At 47.4% G+C, this 20224-nt stretch overlaps 1 protein-coding gene across 1 annotated transcript in view; it reads left to right on the top strand.

The window, feature by feature from the left end:
• The window catches only part of PLEKHA2 (pleckstrin homology domain containing, family A (phosphoinositide binding specific) member 2), a 71514-nt gene that overhangs the window by 26655 nt on the left and 24635 nt on the right, over nucleotides 1-20224 (top strand). Inside the window, exons 3-5 of the mRNA XM_011960678.1 lie at nucleotides 8432-8488; nucleotides 16158-16206; nucleotides 18463-18560. Coding sequence (XP_011816068.1) covers nucleotides 8432-8488; nucleotides 16158-16206; nucleotides 18463-18560 — 204 coding nt within the window. The remainder of the gene's footprint in view (nucleotides 1-8431; nucleotides 8489-16157; nucleotides 16207-18462; nucleotides 18561-20224) is intronic.

Raw genomic sequence — 20224 nt, 5'->3', positions numbered from 1 at the left:
ATTTTATTAATTTATTATCTAAATTGTGTCTCTAAAATAAAATAAAATATAAAATCAATCGTGGTGGCATATGCCTGTAGTCCCAGGTACTTGGGAGGCTGAGGTGGGAGGATCACTTGAGCTCAGGAGTTAGAGGCTGTGATCAGGACGGGGTACTCCAGCCTGAATTACAGAGCAAGACCCTGTCTCAAAAAAAGTCATTTTATTAATTTATTATCTAAATTGTGTCTCTAAGGCAAAGGAGGTTATTGCATGTTTGGGAGAGGGGTTCATATTAGATTTTGCTTCAGAGACCAGTTTTATTAGTTATATCAATTGAGCACAGGGCAACATGATGAATATATTCATTAAGGAAACATCCATTTTTTGAGCCTCCTGTCATCATCCACAATATATGGTAATGATATCAGTGATCGCCACCTGTGACGTTGTTGTGAAGAGTAAATAATATATGTGAAAATGCTTTGATGAGCTTTAAAGTACTACAGATGTTATCTGTTAAGAAAGTTTGTTCTGGCCAGGACATCGGGATGGATGGCGAAGTGGGGAGAGCTGGAGCTGGAGATGACAGCTGGGGATTTGTCACGGAGCTTCCTGATATGCCTGAGGTGGTGGGCATGGAGTTGGGTAGGGGGCAGGTTTAGAGGCCACATGAGGGAAGAATGTTTGAAAGTTTAGTATCTGGTTGACTGGGGAGAGGAGGTGGAATTACTGACAGAGATTGGGTAGGGGAGAGGGAAACTGATTAGAAGGTGGTGGGGAAATGACATTGAGTTTGAGGCTGGATTGAAGAAAGGGCTGATGGAGTTGGCTTATTGAGTTTACAGCTTTAGAACCATTTAAGTGGCCAGCAGTCAGAGTTGAGACCCATGTGCCCAGGAGATTATCTGAAGCCCAGGCCTCTGACCTGGTCTTTTTTTTTTTTTTTTTCTTTTTGAGATGGAGTCTCACTTACTCTGTCACCCAGGCTGGAGTGCAATGGTGCAATCGGCTCACTGCAACTTCCGCCTTCCGAGTTCAAGTGATCCTCTTACCTCAGCCTCCTGGGTAACTGGGATTACAGGTGTGCACCACCACACCCAGCTAATTTTTGTATTTTTAGTAGAGACAGGATTTCATCTTGTTGGCCAAGTTGGTCTCAAACTCCTGACCTCAAGTGATCCACCCACCTTGGCCTCCCAAACTGTTGAGATTACAGGCATGAATCACTGCGTCCGGCCTGACCTGGTCTTTAAGTCTCTGTCACCAGAGTTGGAAGACGGAAATAAAGGGAATGGGGGGCGTGGCTGAGAGACTTAACACACAATGAAACTTATCCTGTCTAAAGCTGATACCGGTGTCTGTCAATAAGAAATCGACATCCAAGTAATAGAATGAAAACATTAAGCCCACGCAGCAGAGGATGATACAGAATCGACTTCTCCTGAAGGGAAAGATTAAATACACACTTTGAACTGGGGAATGGGGAGAGTAGCTATCAGCATGTCATGTGTCCCTGTGTTAGCATCAGCCAGTGGACCTACAGGGCAGAGAGGAGGAGAGGTGTTTGGCCTCAGAGCAGCAGGCAGAGCCACGGCCCAGGTCACCTGATGACTGGGATTCGCTTGGCTCCCCTGCTTTGGTTGCTCCTGTCAGGGTAAGGGCTTTGGAATGTGGGGCAGCGACAGCTATGCTCCTCCTTCCCAATCCTGTCACACCGTTCTCCTACATTCAAGTGTCTACTCCGAGCTGTACCCCCTCTGCAGGCACATTCTTTTCTGTGAGTCTAGATGGCCGTGGCTTTTGGTGGCTGAGTTATGATTTTAGCTCACAAACAGCCATGTCAGCTCATGCCCTAGCTCTGGGACTACCAGGGACGTCCCCTCCCTCCTTCTCCTGCTAGCTGCTTTTTACTGTCTGCTGGACACTCCAGGGGCCTGTAAGAGAAGGTCAGATGGCACCAGCATCTCTCCTTCCTTCCCCCTTCCTGCTCTGAATCCCTGGTCTATTGGAGTTTGGCACCCAAGAGCCAGTTGGACAAGTTTCTGCCCTGCCCAGCTTGGGCAATGACACTGGGCCTCTTTTGGTGTAACCCTGCTGGTCCTGCTCTTGTATTTACCTTTCGTTGATAATCAGCTCTTAGATAATGTCTCATGGGAGATGGAGGGCCTAAAGGAAAGTGCATGGGATTTGGGAATCAGAAAGCGTTGTGCTTGAATGCTGACTCCTCTGCTTGCTGCCTGTGTGACCTAGGGCAGGTTCCTTCACCAACCTCATCCTTAGTTTCTTCATCTGTGAAATGGGATTGTTAGGATTAGGCGACCACATGTGAAGGTGCCTAGCAGCATGCCTGGCACATCATAATTTCTAAATATATGTCAGTTTCCTTCTTTCTTTCTCAGGCTGTTTCTTTGCCAAAGCACCAGATTGATGTTAGAAGTTTGAGCTCTGTCTTCATTTGGCTCCCTAAGGAAGTCACTTCCCCCAGTTGAGCCTTAGAGGACTCATGTGTGGTGAATGAAGAGGTATGCACAGGACCTTTGAGTGCTGACATGCTGTGAGTTTATGGATCAATAGTTGGGTCTTCTGGTCATTTCTGTGTTCTTTGTGACTCTCACTGGAAGAGGGGGAAGGGAGTAGAAGTCACATGGGTAAAAATTTCTCCTTCAACAAGAAATACTGCTGTTGCTAGAAAAAGGATTAACGTGGGAGGTGTGCCACATCCCTGTATGGACACCTCAGCTGCTTCCTTGGTGACGGAGAAGAATAAGCCATATATTTTCCCCTCCTAGGGAACTGGCTCCTTCAAGGACCTTAGTGGCAGAAGAACTCTTGAGCAAAAAGGAAGGTACTGGCATTGTCTTCATAAAACCACATTTATTTATTATTTATTTATTTATTTTTGAGATGGAGTCTGGCTCTGTTGGCTGGGCTGGAGTGCAGTGGCATGATCTCGGCTCACTGCAACCTTCGCCTCCGGGGCTTAATCAGTTTTCGTGCCTCAGCCTCCCAAGTAGCTGGGATTACAAGCACATGCCACTATGCCCAGCTAATTTTTTATACTTTTAGTAGAGATGGGGTTTCACCATGTTGGCCACGCTGGTCTCGAATTCCTGACTTTGGGTGATCCCCCTGCCTCAGCCTCCCAAAGTGCTGGGATTACAGGCGTGAGCCACTGCGTCCAGCCTAAAACCAGGTTCCTGTCTTTTTACAGGAACCTGCCCTGTGCCCTATGTGGTTCCACAAAATTTAGAAGTCCAACAAGTGTACAGACCACTCCTGACTTGTAGACATCCTCATGTGGGATCGCTGCCAGCCAGACACGGCACGGCATGGGAATCTCCATTCCCTCTTCCTCTCTCTCTCCTACCTTTCCTCCCTCCTCTCTGTTGGCTGCTGGTGCAGCAGCCAGGGTGACTCTGTGGGCTACTGGCTGGCGTGGCCTTTTCTCTTACCAGCTGCTGTGTCTCTAGGGCAGAGTTAGCAGGACCAGCTGGTGCCTACAGCCATGACCTCCAACTTGGAGGCACATGGAATCCCTTGGGAGCTCTGGAAACAGGCAGGTGTCTGGGCCCTATCCCAGACCAGTTCAAACCCTGAGGATGAAGCATATGTCTTAGTTTGTTTAGAAATCTCCCAAGGTAGCCAGGAGACATGGTGACTCATGCCTGTAATTCCAGTACTTTGGGAGGCCAAGGCGGGTGGATCACCTGATGTCAGGAGTTCGAGATCAGCCTGGCCAATATGGTGAAACCCCATCTCTACTAAAAATACATAAATTTGCCAGGCGTGTTTGGTGCATGCCTGTAATCCCAGCTACTTGGGAGACTGAGGCACAAGAATTGCTTGAACCTGGGAGGTAGAGGTTGCAGTGAGCCGAGATCATGCCACTGCATATCCAACCTGGGCAACGGAGTCATCTCAAAATAAATAAATAAATAAAAGATATCTCCCGAGGTGATTCACATAAGCAGCCCTCCAGAACTTCATTCCCACCACCCACTGGCTCCACTTTGTATCTGGTCAGATGCCTTCATCTTGATGCTTCCTGTCCTTCTCCCTGTGACCCATTCTTCAACTCTGCCCCTACATTTTTGACCCCCTTTTCATTGGGGTTCAGTCCTTTCCTGCCTCTTCTACCTGATCCTGATTCCTGTCCCACAGAGGCCTTGCCTAGGTCGTGGGAACTGCAAACTGAAGTGACCCCCAAGTTGGAACCTGGGAGATGTCACAAGGAAATGCTGTTTGCCAGTGGTGGGCAGAGCTGCATTGGTCTTCCAATACTTGATGAACTCGGTGGGCTTGTATGGACTGGTTGGGAACTTCACCACCATGCAAATTTTTTTTTATTTAAAAATTAAGGAGTTCCCTCTGTAAAGCAGTAAGATTCTACTCATGACCTTTGTGTGCTTCCGTCCAGTAGGAAGAGACCCAAACTCTCAGAAAAACATACTCCAGATACAGAGTCCACGGCTAGATTTTGTCCTGTTGACCGGCTGTTCTTAAACTTCGGCCTGTTTAGGGATCACGTGGGAGCATTTTTAAAATGTCCATGCTCTGACCACATTCCATTTAGTTCTCATTCAGTGTTCTGTGGGGGAAGCTTGAGCATGGGTTTTGTTTTGTTTTTTTTTAATCTCTGTTTTCTTTTTAATAAATAGAGTCAGGGCCTTGCTGTGTTACTCAGGCTGGAGTGCAGTGACACGATCATAGCTCACCGCAGCTGGCTAATTTCTTTATTTTACTTTTTGTAGAGACAGAGTCTTGCTATGTTGCCCAGGCTGGTCTCGAACCCTTAGCCTCAAGTGATACTCCCACCTCAGCCTCCCCAAGTGTTGGGATTACAGGTGTGTGCCATTGCACCTGGCCATTCTTGGGGTGTTGAAAACAAGCTCTCCAGGAGATTCTGGTGTGAACCAAAGTTGGAGAAGGATTTGTGTGCCTAAATCCCAGAGAGAGGGGAGGTCAGGGCAGGCTGGAGTCAGTTCAGGCTTTGGGGAGGCGAGTCTTGAGTTTGTCCTTTTCCTAGAGGAGTCTGAACTATGGCCAGGGAAGACGGGGGACAGCTTGAGTGGACTCCCCTCCCCAGCTCTGATCCCCTGCCCCTCCCTAGGTGCTGTTTCTTGGCCTTGCTGCCCTGACACCTGGCTGCCCAGGCCCTCAGCTCAGGCATCCCCGCTCTGTCTTCCTTGATCAGAAAGCACCTTCCTGGGGCTGCTGATGTGTCACCCTGGCAGTCAGCTGTCACCGTTCATCTATGTCCAGTCACTGGAGTGGACACTGAGTGTCACTTTGGATCAAGCCTCAAGGATCCTGGGGCTATTTTCTCCCACATCTCCCATTTCCCCTGGATGGGGAGGAAGGTGGGAGGGAGGCAGCATCAGACATGCGTCAGATTTTCCTGGCTTCTCCTGGTGTAGAGGACGTACAGTTGAGCCCAGGAGCAGACTGTGGGTGGGGTGTGGGTGAAGGGGTGAGGACCCCTGCCCTTCCCCCTGGGGTCCCTGGGCCTGGAGAGCAGCTGCTGCGGCCTCTTTCTCTTCTGAATAGGGAGAACTGCCAGGGAGGCCGGGACAGAGGGTGGAGCAGCCCCCGAGGGACAGAGGAGATGAAGTAGTTGAAACCTGATCAGCTCATAGTTGTCGTTCCATGTGGGTTAGCGTCTGAATGGTTCCCCAAATCCCACTTCATCACTCATAATTCAGGCTAGGACTCCTGAGGCCGCTGGGCTGTGGTTTGGGGTGAGGAGAGTGTGTTGTGCAACAGCAGCCCTGAGACTTGGCATTTGAATCTTGTAATTAGCGCTGTGGGAGGGGGATTGGGACTCCAATAGGAAGGGGTGGGCCCTCTCGTGTTTTTCCATGGAATTCTCCCCACTACCCTATGAAACAGGGTTTAGCATCTCCGCTTTATAGGTAAAGAGACTTGCCTATGGTTACAGAGTGTTAATATCACAGTTAGAATTCCAACAGCTCAAGCTTTTAAAATTATCCCATGCCACTTCCAGGGCACTGCATTGAAAGTCAGCTTTGGTTTAGGCTTTGCCACCAATTAGGTGACCTTGGACAAATCCCCTCAATCACAAGCCACTTTCTAAACTGCAAAGTGGGGTCAGGGTGGTGGACCCTTAGTCCCCAGCAGAGTCCTGCGTTTCCCTGTGTCCCTGGAGCCCGTTGGTCTCCCTCTGTAAGTCTGACGTTGGGCAGCGTGGTGTCTTTGCCCAGAGCAGTTCTCATTGCCTTTTGGGAGCTGGGGCTCCTATATGGACTCTGATTTAAGGGCTACAAGGCCTCTCTCTCCCTACCCAATAGAGGTTTCCTGAAAAACAAAAACAAAAACAAAACGAAAAGCAGTCGCTATGTTGCTGAAAAAAATGTGTAAATAGAAGTGTAAATCAGACTGTCCACAGTTGACATGGCAATCTGGCTGTGAGAGGCAGCTCTTAGCCTACTGCCTCATTGGCGAAGGGAAGAACATGGAGTGCAGAGTCTTTTAGTCTTTTCTAGGTCCCCCGCTCTAAGATTCTCGGGTTCTGAGAATACTTCTTTTGTGGTATTATCCCCGTCCATTTTCTTGCTTGAATTTGCTTCAAACGACATATGTCAATTTAGATAGCTGGGGTTAGAAGGACTCTTACCTACCACCTGAGGAGACATTTACAGAAAAGAAGAAGAAGAAAAAAATATGTAGTGTTTTTATAGAGACAGGGTTTCACTATGTTGGCCAGGGTGGTCTCAGACTCCTGGTCTCAAGCAGTCCTCCCGCCCCAGCCTCCCAAAGTGCTGAGATTACAGGTGTGAGCCACCATGCCTGGTCTACCTGAGACACTTCTTAAGGCTGTCTCCAGATAGGTCATTTAATTGATAATTCTTAGGTAAATTTACTAAATTCCCGTTATCCAAGATTCACCTTCTTTTATTGCTTTGAGAGGACCCCAGGTAATGGAGACTTCAGAGATTTTTCTTGACAACAATTTAAGAGGTCAGCAGGAGCTGTGCACGGAGTCTCAGATTCATAGGGGAATGGTCTGCATTCGAAGCCCCACAGCTGTGATTTCTGACCTTGACCGTGACTCTGGCATGGAACTGCCCTGGGTTTTCGCTGCTTCATCCCTGCCAATGGGGACAATAGAAAGCCAAAGATGGTGTGCCAGGGTAGAGCATATTGTCATTGGTGCCCGTGAGTCTCCTGCTGTCGTGATAATGCATTCACTTCATGTTTTATACTGTACAGACACCTTTCCTTTGCTCCTCATAACAGCCCTATCAGGTGGGCTGAACAGATACATATATTTTTTATTTCTATATTGCATGAGTTTGTATCCTATGTATTATAAAAAAAGTTGAACTGGCATAAAACAGGACAGAGTCAGTGAGATCTCAGGGCACACGCAAAAACTGTAACAGCTCACACTTGCTGAGAGCCTTCTACATACAGGACAATTCCAAGTGCTCTTAAATGTATTTATGTATTTTTTTATTTTGGGGGGATGGAGTCTCACTCTTTCATCCAGGCTGGAGTTCAGTGATGAGATCTCGGCTCACTGCAACCTCCACCTCCTAGGTTCAAGTAATTCTCCTGCCTCAGCTTCCCCAGTAGGTGGGACTACAAGTGCGAGCCACCAAGCTGGGGCTTTATATCTTTAGCAGAAATGGGGTTTTGCCATGTTGTCCAGGCTGGTCTCAAACTCCTGACTTGAGGTGATACTCCCACCTCAGCCTCCCAGAGTGCTGGGATTACAGATGTGAGCCACTGTGCCTGGCCTTCTTAAATGTATTAACTCATTTTTACAGCTTTCTTATGAGGTAGGTGCTATTATCCCTGTTTCACAGAAGGAAAAGCTGAGGCTTGGTGGTTAAGGAACTTGTTCACAGTGGAGCTTATGCTTTTTTTTTTCTTTTTTCTTTAGAGATAGGGTGTGCTGTGTTGTGCAGTGGCATGAACATGGCTTACTGCAGCCTCCATCTCCTGGACTCCAGCAGTCCTCCCAACTCAGCCTTCCATGGAGCTGGGACTACAAGTGTGAGCCACCACACCCAGCTAATTTTTAAAATTTTTGTAGAGATGGGGTCTTAATATATTATCCAGACTGGTCTCAAACTCCTGGCCTCAAGTGATCTTCCCACCTTGGCCTTCCAAAGTGCTGGGATTACAGGCATGAACCACTATGCCCAACCGGAGCACATACTTTTAACACTGTACTAGAGTATTTCTTTATAATAGATAAGGCTTGAGGGTAATGCTAATGTCACAGGTTTCCATCAGGAATCCTGAATCATTATCCAGGAATTATCATCACTGTTTCACAGGTGAGGAATGCAAGTTAAAGAATGGTTGAGTACCTTGCTCAGTGTTGCCAGGGAAGTGACATAAACAGAGCTAGAATCTTGGTCTTCTGTCTGTTGGTGCTGTTTCCACAGCCTTCTTAAAATGAAAATTATGTGTCTTTCAGAATCTGGCAATGGGGGCAGGAGCTGTTGGAGCTTTGCAGCTGACCTACATCTCGAAGGTAATGTTGACCTGGAACTCTGGGAATTCATACTCTGTAAGTGGATCTGGTTTCCAAGCAAGGGAAAGTGTCCAGTCCTTTGGGCATTAGTATTTTGGGATGTTGCATGGTATTGAAATGCTCCTCTGACCCCACACACTGCCTATGGAAGCTTAGCTGCTGATGGGTGGCTGTAGAGGTATGTAGTTAGCAAGTTGTTGGAGGGTGGACCTACAGCCTCTTACTCCTTGAAGACATCAATCCATAATGCTCTCAGCTCCTGCACAGGAGGTATTATGTGGTGGAGGAACTGGGGTAGGGGTGGAACATGACCCATGACCTTTTTTGTAATTGAGACGAAAGAGAACATGAAAACAATCACCAAAAATCCAGCAACTGTGAAGGATTCTCTCAAAGGGCACAGTCAAACAGAAAGTGTTGGGGCTTCACTGGAATTTTACCATTCACCTGGACAGGATTACTGTGGAGGGATGGCTAAGAAGGCCCTGAGAAGCTACTCAGATTGCCAGGAAGACATTCAGCAGCCAGATAACTGCTGGGGGTTGGGGCAGGTGGCTGCCAGGTCACCCCCAGTCCAGTTTGTACAGAAGGAGCAGGCCGTCTCTTGTGCTGAGAGCTGGGGTGGGGACTGGTTAACGGTGCCCACATGTAACTGCTGAATTCAGCTTCTATTAGTGGCCCCTCCCTGGAGCAGGCACCACTGCTGACCTGTGATGCAGCAGTGATAAAAAGGCCGGGAGATTTAGAGCCTCCCCAGAAAGAGGAACTCTTTGTACAGTGAGGAGAGCCAGGTGGCACCCCGCCAGCACTGAGGTTTCGGAAGTCCTGTGCTCCCCACACACCCGCACTGCAGGCCTCTTGGGAGCCTCTTCTGCCCTGTGCATCCCCTTTCATCCTCAGGGGCTTGAGGCCTGGGGGGCCCTGAGCCAAGGGTCTACTAGCTCCATCTCGTAACAAGCTTTGGGAGCCTTGCACCCTGGCGGGTCAGGAGATGAACCTGAAGGGGACTGGGGGACTCTGGAGGAGAGGACACCCTTGGCTGGAGGGGCAGCCGGCCCCTGTGCCTGTGGTGTGCAGGCAGAGTCAGGCAGACACAGCTCGGTACAAAGGCACAAGATGCAGGGCAGCGTCAGGGTGGATTAAAGAGGGAGAGAATGACCTCAGGGAAGGGGGAAGGGCCTTTTCAAGTCCAGCCTTGCTAGCACAGCTGCCCGCAATTTGTGCATGCCTTGTGGTGAGAAATGTGGCTGTCTGCCCAGGCCAGAGCAGCCAGAGGCCCAGGCCTGCCCGCCCTCCCTGGCTTGTCCTTGTCTTGCTGAGAGCTCCTGAGGTCATTTCTCCAGGAGGGTCGAAGATGGAGAATTGAGAGCAGAGGAGCAGAGAACCTCGCAGTAATAAAGGAAAACTGAAACCCTCTCCTGTGTGAGAGGGTTTGGGAAGACTTTTTTTTTTTTTTTTGGTTGGGGAAGAATGAATTCAGTCTCCTGCTGAATCATGATTTATAAATGCAGCTCAGATGAGGGTTTTAGAGTTCTCAGCCTTGGAGGCTGCCTCATTTAGAAAGGGTGACCTGCTGTTTAGTCCTTTCCTGAGAAAGGCAGGGCTGGGTGGGCATTTTGCAAAACCCACAGCTGCCACTGGGTCGGGTTACACAGAGCTCAGAGCCTTTAACTCCTGCCTGACTCCCTGCCAGAAAGCAGGGGGTTTTCCCAGGATGACATTTAGCCATGGAGGCGCTGGACTCTCCAGTTCTGCATTCCAGGTCATTACTTGTTAACCCTTAGGTATTCCATCCTGGAGGAAAGCACTTGCCACCGTGTCAGGTGGCCTGGCCAGAGGGCAGCATGTGGGCTGTCTGTTTAGGGTGTGTGCTTCTCTGCTGTCTGCTGAGGGCTGGTGTTGGGAAGATGAGGAAGGGCGTCTGGCCCTGGTCCTTTGGAGAGACAGAGATGAAAGTGATGATTGGATGTCATCCAGAGCATCGATGGCAACAGAAACAGTTCTTAGCAAACTAGAAAACAATTAAAGCTGCCCTTTGACCCCTGCCTCCACCTCACCAGCTGCACAGCCAACCCCACTGTCCCACCCCCAGCTGTGTCCCAGTTGTCAGGGCCTTGCTTTCAGACACCTCTCAGAAAGAACTTGTGGGGGATGATGGATCCTTTTTCAAGGCTGATGAAATTCATGGATGCCTTCTCCAGGTAAATGCATAAGTGTATGGACACACCTTGCTTTTGCCTATAATTTCAGGGAGCCCATTGACCTCCTGAAGCTGGTCCAGAGACCCCTATCCCGTGTAGGTGGCTGCTATTCCCCTGCTTCTGATGCCACCTCATGGGGCAAGGTCATCCCCAGATACCAGGGCAGAGGCTGCAGCAGAGTAGGAGACCTTGTTTTGCTACCACTGCTTCTGCCAGAGGGGCCCCAGCTCCTCTTCCGGCCATGGGCAGACAGGGTGGGGCTGGCCCTAGCCATGCCTGGCCGCTGACGAGCTTGCAGCTCCTGTGGTCTGTGTTTGATCTGATAAGCACAAGTTCCTGAGAGTCTGTTGAGCTGTGGAGCAGCCCTGTCTGCGTCACTCTATGGGGGACCTGTGCCCACTCTTTGCTCACATCCCTGACCTCTGCTCGCTGCTGGGGTGTTCACAGGACCCACCAGGCAACCACTGCTGTGCAGAGCCTCAGCTGTGGCCACCTCGACTGTGTGGATGGCTGTACCTTGGTGGCCTCACTGGAGTCAGACGGTCGGGTGACCTCACCCGCCTGCAGCCACACCTCTTCATGAGAGGAGGCAAAGCCACCACTTCTCCATGATAAGTTAGATTTCCTCCTTGCCTTCCTTTCTTTTTTTTTTTTATTTGAGACAAAGTCTCACTCTCTCACCCAGGCTGGAGTGCAATGGTGCAGTCTTGCCTCACTGCAACCTCTGCCTCCTGGGTTCAAGTGATTGTCCTGCCTCAACCTCCTGAGTAGCTGGGATTACAGGTTTGTGCCACCATGCCCGGCTAATTTTTGAATTTTTAGTAGAGATGGGGTTTCACCATGTTGACCAGGCTGGTCTTAAACTCCTGACCTCAGGTGATCCGCCTGCCTCAGCCTCCCAAAGTGCTGGGATTATAGGTGGGAGCCACTGTGGCTGGCCCCACCTTGGCCTTTCTTTCCGTGGCACTCAACAACAGGTAGAAATCATTTCATTGTCCTCTTTTGCCACTCTGTGGCAAAGAGGAATAGCGTTTTTACTCTGGCTTCACCTATTGTGAAGCTGATCGGAGACATTGAGGGTCTTACCCTTGCAATGAGCCAATCAGGGCAGAACTAGAACCGATGCTGTTAATTCAGCAATGAGTTGGTAAGCCATTAGGCATGAGGCCAATGATGGTTGTACACCCATGCACTCATGAGTGCACTCTCACATGCCTTCTAACCAAAACTGGATAAACAGAGGAAAACAAACACGAAGCCAGACTGTCTCTTTGAAGGCTCCAGTTCCCATAATAAACCCATGGGTAACATTCTCACGGCACAGGCTGACGAATCAGTTGTAGTCAAAATGAGCATTTGTTATCCAAGCAGTGAAAACTGTCTGCCTGTGGTGCTCTCTCTAGTCAGTGACAAATAAGAGTTTTTCAGAGAAAAGGCAATTCTCCTAATAAGCCAGAAAGGGTCTTGGAGTACCCAGCTTTTCAATGTCCTTCTAAAGCTGGAAGTAGACTGGGCACAGTGGCTCATGCCTGTAATCCCAGCACTCAGGGAGGCCAGGAGTTCAAGACCAGTTTCGGTAAGATAGCGAGACCCAGTCTCTACAAAAAAAAATTAAAAAATAAAAATTAGCTGAGCATGGTGGTGAGTGCCTATAGTCCCAGCTACTTGGGAGGCTGAGTTCGGAGGATCGCTGGAGCCCAGAAGTTTGAGGCTGAATAAGCCATGATTGCACCTCCACACTCCAGCCTGGAGACAGAGCAAGACCCCATCTCTTAAAAAAAAAAAAAAAAAGCCAGGCATGGTGGCTCATGCCTATAATCCCAGCACTTTGGGAGACTGAGGTGGGCGGATCACCTAAGGTCAGGAGTTCCAGACCAGCCTGGCCAACATGGCGAAACTCCATCTCTACTAAAAATACAAATAATTAGCCAGGTGTGGCGGTGGGTGCCTGTAGTCCTAGCTACTTGGGAGGCTGAGGCATCACTTGAAGCCGGAGGAGGGGCAGAGATTGTAGTGAGCCGAGATCGCACCATTGCACTCCAGTGCCTGGGCGACACAGCAAGACTGTGTCTTAAATAAATAAATAAATAAATAAATAAAGCTGGAAGTAGAAGGGGAGACATGAGATAGGTGGGTTCTGAGGGCTGGGATGGCCAAACACAGTTCTGCTGTGGTCAGGATTATTCTGAGATTGGGGCAGAACAACTAGGAGTTACGGACCAGAGGACTGCAGGAATGTGGATGCCGAGGGCCAAAGCAAGAAAATGAATTACTGACAGATCAACACTCAGGTGTAAGCGGGACAGAAGCCTACGCCATGGTCCAGATTGAATGGGGGGCTGGGGGTCAGAAATCCAGGAAGCAAGATGCCTAGGAGCCTGGGCTATTGTGTTAAGGAGCCACCAGCGTCCTCTTACCTGTGAGTTCACACACAGAGGAATTTGGATCCTCTGTGTCCGAACTTGGGATAAGTGGGTTTACTTTTGCTCAGATTTTCATTTTTTAGGTCTTTCTTAGGCTCTATGGCTTCCACCTCACATCTTGAAATGCACATCCTTTATTAAATATAATTGGCCATTATATATATATATATATATATATATATATAAAATATTTGAAAGGATTTTAATCATTTTACTTTTGGAATGATTTGGCTCTGAGCAACTCATCCAGTTTGTAACTGGCTCTAATTTCTGGGCAGTCATCTTGCACACACTCAAAAGGATTCTTGTGAGCTAAGAAAATCTAAAGTATCTTTTTTTTTTTCAGACAGAATCTCACTCTGTCATCCAGGCTGGAGTGCAATGGGATCTCGGCTCACTGCAACCCCTGCCTCCCAGGTTCAAGTGATTCTCCTGCCTCAGCCTCCCAAGTAGCTGGGATTACAGGCATGTGCCACCACACCCAGCTAATTTTATATTTTTAGTAGAGACAGGGTTTCACCATGTTGATCAGGCTGATCTCGAACTCCTTACCTCAAGTGATCCACCCGCTGTGACCTCCCTAACTACTGGGATTACAGGTGTGAGCCACTGTGCCCGGCCTGGTACCAGTTATTTTCAAATGAAAAATTTTTAATGTTTCATTGAAAAATTAATGACGTTTACTTGATGTAATATCTTGTACGAATTTAAATAATTGTCAGGGAGGTTGATATAATGTTATGTAGACATTTATTAACACTAGATATAGCATCTTCACTTTGTATGTAGGAGGCCAGGTTTTCAGGTTGCATACAGTTTTGCAAGCCCAGAGAAACTCATGGCCCTCAGCGTTTTGCCCACAGTTCCAGGCGGGACACCGCCTGTATTGATGTGTGGAGTGAGGCTTTAAAGGAAATGAGGTATCAAAAGCTATAAATAATCCCTCCTGGGTTGAGCAGATTCTTTGTGGAGGAATAGCTGTCTTACCTGCACTATCATATTTAACCCTTTTGTTAACCCTATGAAAACATGGCATTATGATCCTTTATTTGATAGAACAGGAAGTGGAGGTCATTCAGCTTCAACACCTGTCATTTGAGACTCTCTGTCTCTGACTGCCTGATCTTCTTTTGATCTTTTATAAAATGCTACCTCAGTTCCCATTTATTTGGGGCAATATTAATTTTGGTTAAGGAATCTGGGCAGGTGTATAGCAAGAACATACAGCCAAGAGTAAGAACCTAGACAGACTGGTGAGTCAGTCATTGTTAGACCCTAACTGCTGTCAGCCAGGAAGAGACTTTAATTTCAATTCAGGACTTTTTCTTTAGCACCTGGCTTCTGATAACGCTGCCCATTACAGTAGGAGCCAGCTGGTTGTGGTGGTTCATGCCTATAATCCCAGAACTTTGTGAGGCTGAGGCAGGAGGATCACTTGAGGCCTGGAGGTTGAGACCAGCCTTGACAACTTAGCGAGACCCCATCTCTAAAAAAAAATAGAAAAATTAGCTGGGTGTGGTAGCACACACCTGTCGTCTAGCTTCTTAGGAGGGTGAGGTGGAAGGATCACTTGAGCCTGAGCAGTCGAGGCTGCAGTGAGCTGTGATTGCGCCACTGCACTCCAGCCTGGGTGACAGAATGAGATAGGGTCTCATTCTGGGCTCAAGTAATCTTCCAGCTTCCTGTCTCAAAGAAAGAAAACCGAAAAACACCCACAAACAAATAAAATAAAGTGGGAACAACTCCTGGAGCCCCTAGGTGAGGACACATCGAAGAATACCCTTGGCTGGAAAGGGATGGAGAGAATGGTATCCAGGGGAGGACTGTGACATCATGTGAATAGTCCCTGGCCTAGGACCCATGGGAAGGTGACTGTCTCTTTAGAGGCCCAGCGGTGGAGGCTGGCTCCGGGGAGTCTCAGCCTCCATCAAAGATTGTCCCTAATCTTTGTGGCCATGTGGTGGAATGTGAGTTGCTTTTTTTTTTCTTTTATTTGAGCCTGAATGATGTGAGTTCACATACGCAGATACTCAGGAGTGTACGTGCCAGGGGTAGGATTGCCAGAGCAAGATGAAATGCAGCAACAGGAGGTGTAGTAATACTTCCTCTATTTCATGCCCTTCCCTGAGATGTGTGGGCATGTTCTCCGATTCCATCAGCCCCTCTCTGGGCACCTGGAAGGTGCTTATTTTCATGGTTAGGCCATCAGGGCAGATGCAGAGGCAATTGTTCCTTGTGTCTGAGTGCAGTCTGCAGCCTGCTGCTTCGTCTCTCTGAGCGTTCTGATTGGAATCCATGCATTTGTGGCAATATTGCCTTTAGCTTGGAGAATGATTTAGGGAGAGGGTTGGCGGATGAAAGAGGAGGGGAGGAGTGGAATCTTGCTAGTGTGAATGAGGCCAGGATAGGTTTCCGTCAGGACTTAGTGGCTTTTAAAAGTCTTTTTGGAGCTGGGCGCAGTGGCTCATGCCTGTAATCCTAACACTTTGGGAGGCTGAGGTGGGACGATTGCTTGAGCCCAGGAGTTTGAGACCAGCCTGGGCAACATAGCAAGACCCTGTTTCTGCAAATATTTTTCTTTTTTAAAAAAATTAGCGAGGCACAGGGGCATTTTAAAAAAAATTAGCCAGGAGGTGGAGGCTGGAGGATCACTTGAGCCCAGGAGTTGGAGGCTGCAGTGAGCTATGATTGCACCACTGTACTCCAGCCTGGGTGACAGAGAGAGAGCCTATCTCTAAATAAATAAATAAATAAATAAATAATAAACAAAAGTCTGTTTGTAAAGATGAACAGACCTTAAGATAATGGTTATCTCTGATGCGTGGGGATTCTATCAGGGAGGGACGCACAGGGCTTCTAAGAAATAGGACTGATAATGCCTGTTTCTTAATCTGGATGATGAGTACAGGGTTTTCATTTAATTATTATTTTTAAAAAATGTAGACATGTTTACTGTACTCTACATGTATGAGAAATTTCACAATAAGAAATTTTCAACATTGTAAGAAACATATTCATGTTTCTTTTATTTCTTATTTGATTTAGGTGAGCATAGCTACCCCAAAGCAGAAACCAAAAACTCCATTTTGCTTTGGTAAGTACTGAGCCAGGGGAGGGACTCGTTTAATATTGATATGGCAACTTCCTCTTTTGCTTGGAGACAGTTCTGTGATCACATGTGACTATACCCTATGCCAATGAGTGACTTAAATCACAGTGACGGTCCTGGGTGTCAAGTGATATTGTTTTCCCTGGTCTTGCTGCAAAGGTTGTTAATAACATAAGGACAGAGGTCCAGGGACTAATAACATTTCTGTCTTCTTTCTTTTTTTGGTTTTAGTTTTTTTTTTTAATTGACAATAATTGTACATATTCATGGGGTACATAATGTATAATTAGCATATCTGTATTAGTCTGTTCTTGAACTGCTATAAAGAAATACCTGAGACTGGGTAATTTAAAAAGAGAAGAGGTTTGGCCAGGCCTGGTGGCTCACACCTATAATCCCAGTATGTTGGGAGGCTGAGGCGGGCGGATCACCCTGAGATCAGGAGTGAGACTAGCCTGGCCAACATGGTGAAACCCCATCTCTACTAAAAATACAAAAAAATTACTGGGCATGGTGACGGGTGCCTATAATTCCAGCTACTCGGGAGACTAAGGCAGGAGAATCTCTTGAACCTGGGAGGTGGAGGTTGCAGTGAGCTGATTTCGCACCATTGCACTCTAGTCCACCTCAAAAAAAAACAAAAGAAGTTTAATTGGCTCACTGTTCTGCAGGCTCTATAGGGCTAGAGGAGAAGCAAGGAAGAGAGTGAGGAGGTGCTACGCACATTTAAATAACCAAATTTCACAAGAACTCACTATTATGACACGACAGCACAGGGCATGGTGTTAAACCATGAGAAACCGTCCCAACGACCCATCATGATCCAGTCACCTCCCACCTGGCCCCACCTCCAACATTGAGGGTTATAATTTAACATGAGATTGGGTGGGGACACAGATTTGGGTGGGGACAGAGATCCAAACCGTATCAGTGTCCATCATCATTTCTTTTAATAATTGTCCATATGCATTTCAGTTTTCTTGATGCCACAAGGCAGGTGCAAAATGTCCACTAGAAGTTTCTGCAAACCCTTATTTTAGAGCTGAGAAATGGTGTGCTCAGAAAAGATGGAGGACTCAGAGGAGAGGCAGATGGCAGTGCCAGGAAGGGGATAAGACAAAGGAAGGAGAATTCTGTTGAGGGTCTCAGTTACCCAAAGAGTGACATGTTGGGGGATGGTGTAGGAAGCAGAGTCACCGTGCACTGGTGCCTCAAGTCAGGAAGCAGTCAGTGAATTCAATGAATCCATCATCAGATAGTTACTTGGCTCCTACTATGTTCTCATAACTGTGCTAAGTGCTATGAGCAAATGCTAACAAATAGTTTCTATTGCCTGTCTGGGGTGGTCCTGAATGTAAGTTTTACAAAGGCAGGGATATTCCTCTGCCTTGTCACTGTGGTATCCTCAACACTTAAAGATGGTTCCTAGAGCATAGTAGGTGCTCAGCAAATATTTGTCAAATGAATGAATGAAGGGATGAATTCTGCATCTACCCCATGAGACTCACCTCCTACAGTTCAAGCTTATGCTAAGAGAATAAAATATTCCCTTGAGCTGTTCTCTCCCCCCACTTCAGATTAGTTCAAACTTCTTTGGTACGCTCATTCTTCTATTTCTTGCAAATTTCATAGCTAAGCTCAGAAGTGACTGTCACGTTTTGTGGTTATCAGATCTAAAAAAATATGTATGTAATAATAATGAACCTGGAAGTAAATTGTTGACCTAATGAAATGCTCAGAGGAAAGAAGAGGTTGAGAGTGAGGCCAAGGTCACAGATTTGATCTCAGGAAAGCTTTGTTCTATTTCCCAACCACAGACAAGACTCCCAGTCCAGACCACTTGTGCCAGTGGAGACCAAGAATGGGTCCAAAATTCTATGTATACCATGACGACAGTAAACACATTAGCACCGCCAGAATGCGGTTCACAGTTGTGTCTTGTTGACGGCAGACCAGCAGCCTCATCACTGCAGAACAGCGCACTGAGGCTGCTGTTAACATGGTCAGGTGTTGTTCCTGTGGCCAATGGGATGTTCTTAAAGGTGGGAAAGAGTGAGCAGGTGTGGCCTGAGGCTTCCTAAATTCCCAAGGAAATGACTTAGCATCATGGGAGATTTCTTGTTCTGCTTTGTGGAGTTCACTCATCTTTCTCCCTCAAATACCTTAGCTTTGTGGAGACTTGTTGTGTTGCTTGTATTCTGACCCGGGAATATCTTCCCTTCTTTTCTGTGGCTTTTGTAGTTATCAATGCCCTGTCTCAGAGATATTTCCTTCAAGCCAATGACCAGAAAGATATGAAGGACTGGGTTGAAGCCCTGAACCAAGCCAGCAAGATCACCGTAAGTTTGGTTTCTTTTGTTTTCTGGGAGTAGTAAAAGTGCCTCTTCCCAGGCTGTGGCCTTGTTGGGGTTGGGGAAAACCGAGATGGCAGTGGGGACTTTCCCAGGATCCCGGTCTGTACCCAGTTCTCTCCCACCTCTTCTTGTTCCTTGGCTTACCAAGCACAAGTTGAACTGAGAGTTTGAGTTTGAATCAAGTTCAAGGGGAAGTTCATGGAGCGTCCCCTTTGTGCTTCCTGGGAGGGCTCCTGGTCAGTCATGTTTTGGGTGATTCTGGGATGCTGATTCAGAATGTGGTAGGATTGGAAAATGGATTGCTGACTGTGAAAAGTCAAGTAACGGGAAAAACATATGGGGAGAGAAGGCAGAACTTTTTTCCAGCTTGCGGGGATACTCTTCTTACTTTCAGAGGCTGCCTGCAGGGTCAGTCCAAGCCATCTGCCTCCCTGTCCTGGAAAAGCCTTCTGTTTAAAAGCATCACAGAGCTAGTTCATGGACTGTCCTACAAGTGTGCTCTTTTTCCTTGAGTTGGCTCATGAAGAATTCCTTTCCTTTTCCTTAGAAATACAGAAAAAGAAAGGAAGAGGGTAGGAAGGATGGAGAGGGAAAACTGTATGTTTTGGAAAAAACTAGACTTGTAATCAATAAGACAGGCAGACTCCTGCCTTATATAGATCATGGCTTGTATGCTGAAAAGTTTGTTTCTGTATCATACAGTCAGAAATGCTTATGTTTGAGGAGCTTCCAATAGTGACTATTACGTGCTGTGGCAAATTATCTTCCCAGATTTCTCAGGGTTCCTATGAACAACTGTATAGAAGAAATTTGCACACATATCTAGTATTCGTGTTGCTAGACCCAACCTGAGTATAATTGAGTCCTATAAGCAGTTTTGCTGATTAGCTTCTTTTTCTAATAAACCTTGGTAAACTCGTGAAAAGAGAGAGTGATGAAAAGAGAAAGGATGAATGGCTGGGTACAGTGGCTCAGCCTTGTAATCCCAGCACTTTGGGAGGCTGAGGTGGGTGGATCACCTGAGGCCAGGAGTTTGAGACCAGCCTGCCCAACATGGTGAAACCCTATCTCTACTAAAAATACAAAATTAGCTGGGCGTGGTGGCACATGCCTGTAGCACCAGCTACTTGGGAGGCGGAGGTTGCAGTGAGCTGAGATTGTGCCATTGCATTCCAACCTGGGCAACAAGAGTGAAACTCTACCTCAAAAATAAATAAATAAATAAAAATAATAAAAAAAAATTAGCGAGGCCTGGTGGCTAACACCTGTATTCCCAGCTACTCAGGAGGCTGAGGCAGGAGGATCACTTCAGCCCAGAAGTTTGAGGCTGCAGGGAGTTACGATTTTACCACTGTACTTTGGCCTAGGCAACAGAGTGAAACCCCATCTCTTAAAGAAGTCTCAGGTAGTGTAAGCAGCTTTGGAAAGGCTCTGCATGTTCATCTGAAGCAGTGCATGACACCGGAGCATAAGTGGTGATAAACAGTGTTCTTCAGGATTTTGAGAGGAAACACAGCAGCCAAGCTTCTGTTCCTCCTTTTCTGGCCACTGGGAACTCTAAAAAGTTACTTTCCGGCCGGGCGCGGTGGCTCATGCTTGTAATCCCAGCACTTTGGGAGGCCAGAGTGGGCAGATCACGAGGTCAGGAG

This window comes from Colobus angolensis, unplaced genomic scaffold, assembly GCF_000951035.1.
Source record: "Colobus angolensis palliatus isolate OR3802 unplaced genomic scaffold, Cang.pa_1.0 Scaffold52, whole genome shotgun sequence".
Lineage (NCBI taxonomy): Eukaryota > Metazoa > Chordata > Mammalia > Primates > Cercopithecidae > Colobus > Colobus angolensis.
This window is presented reverse-complemented; position numbering and strand designations above follow the sequence as displayed.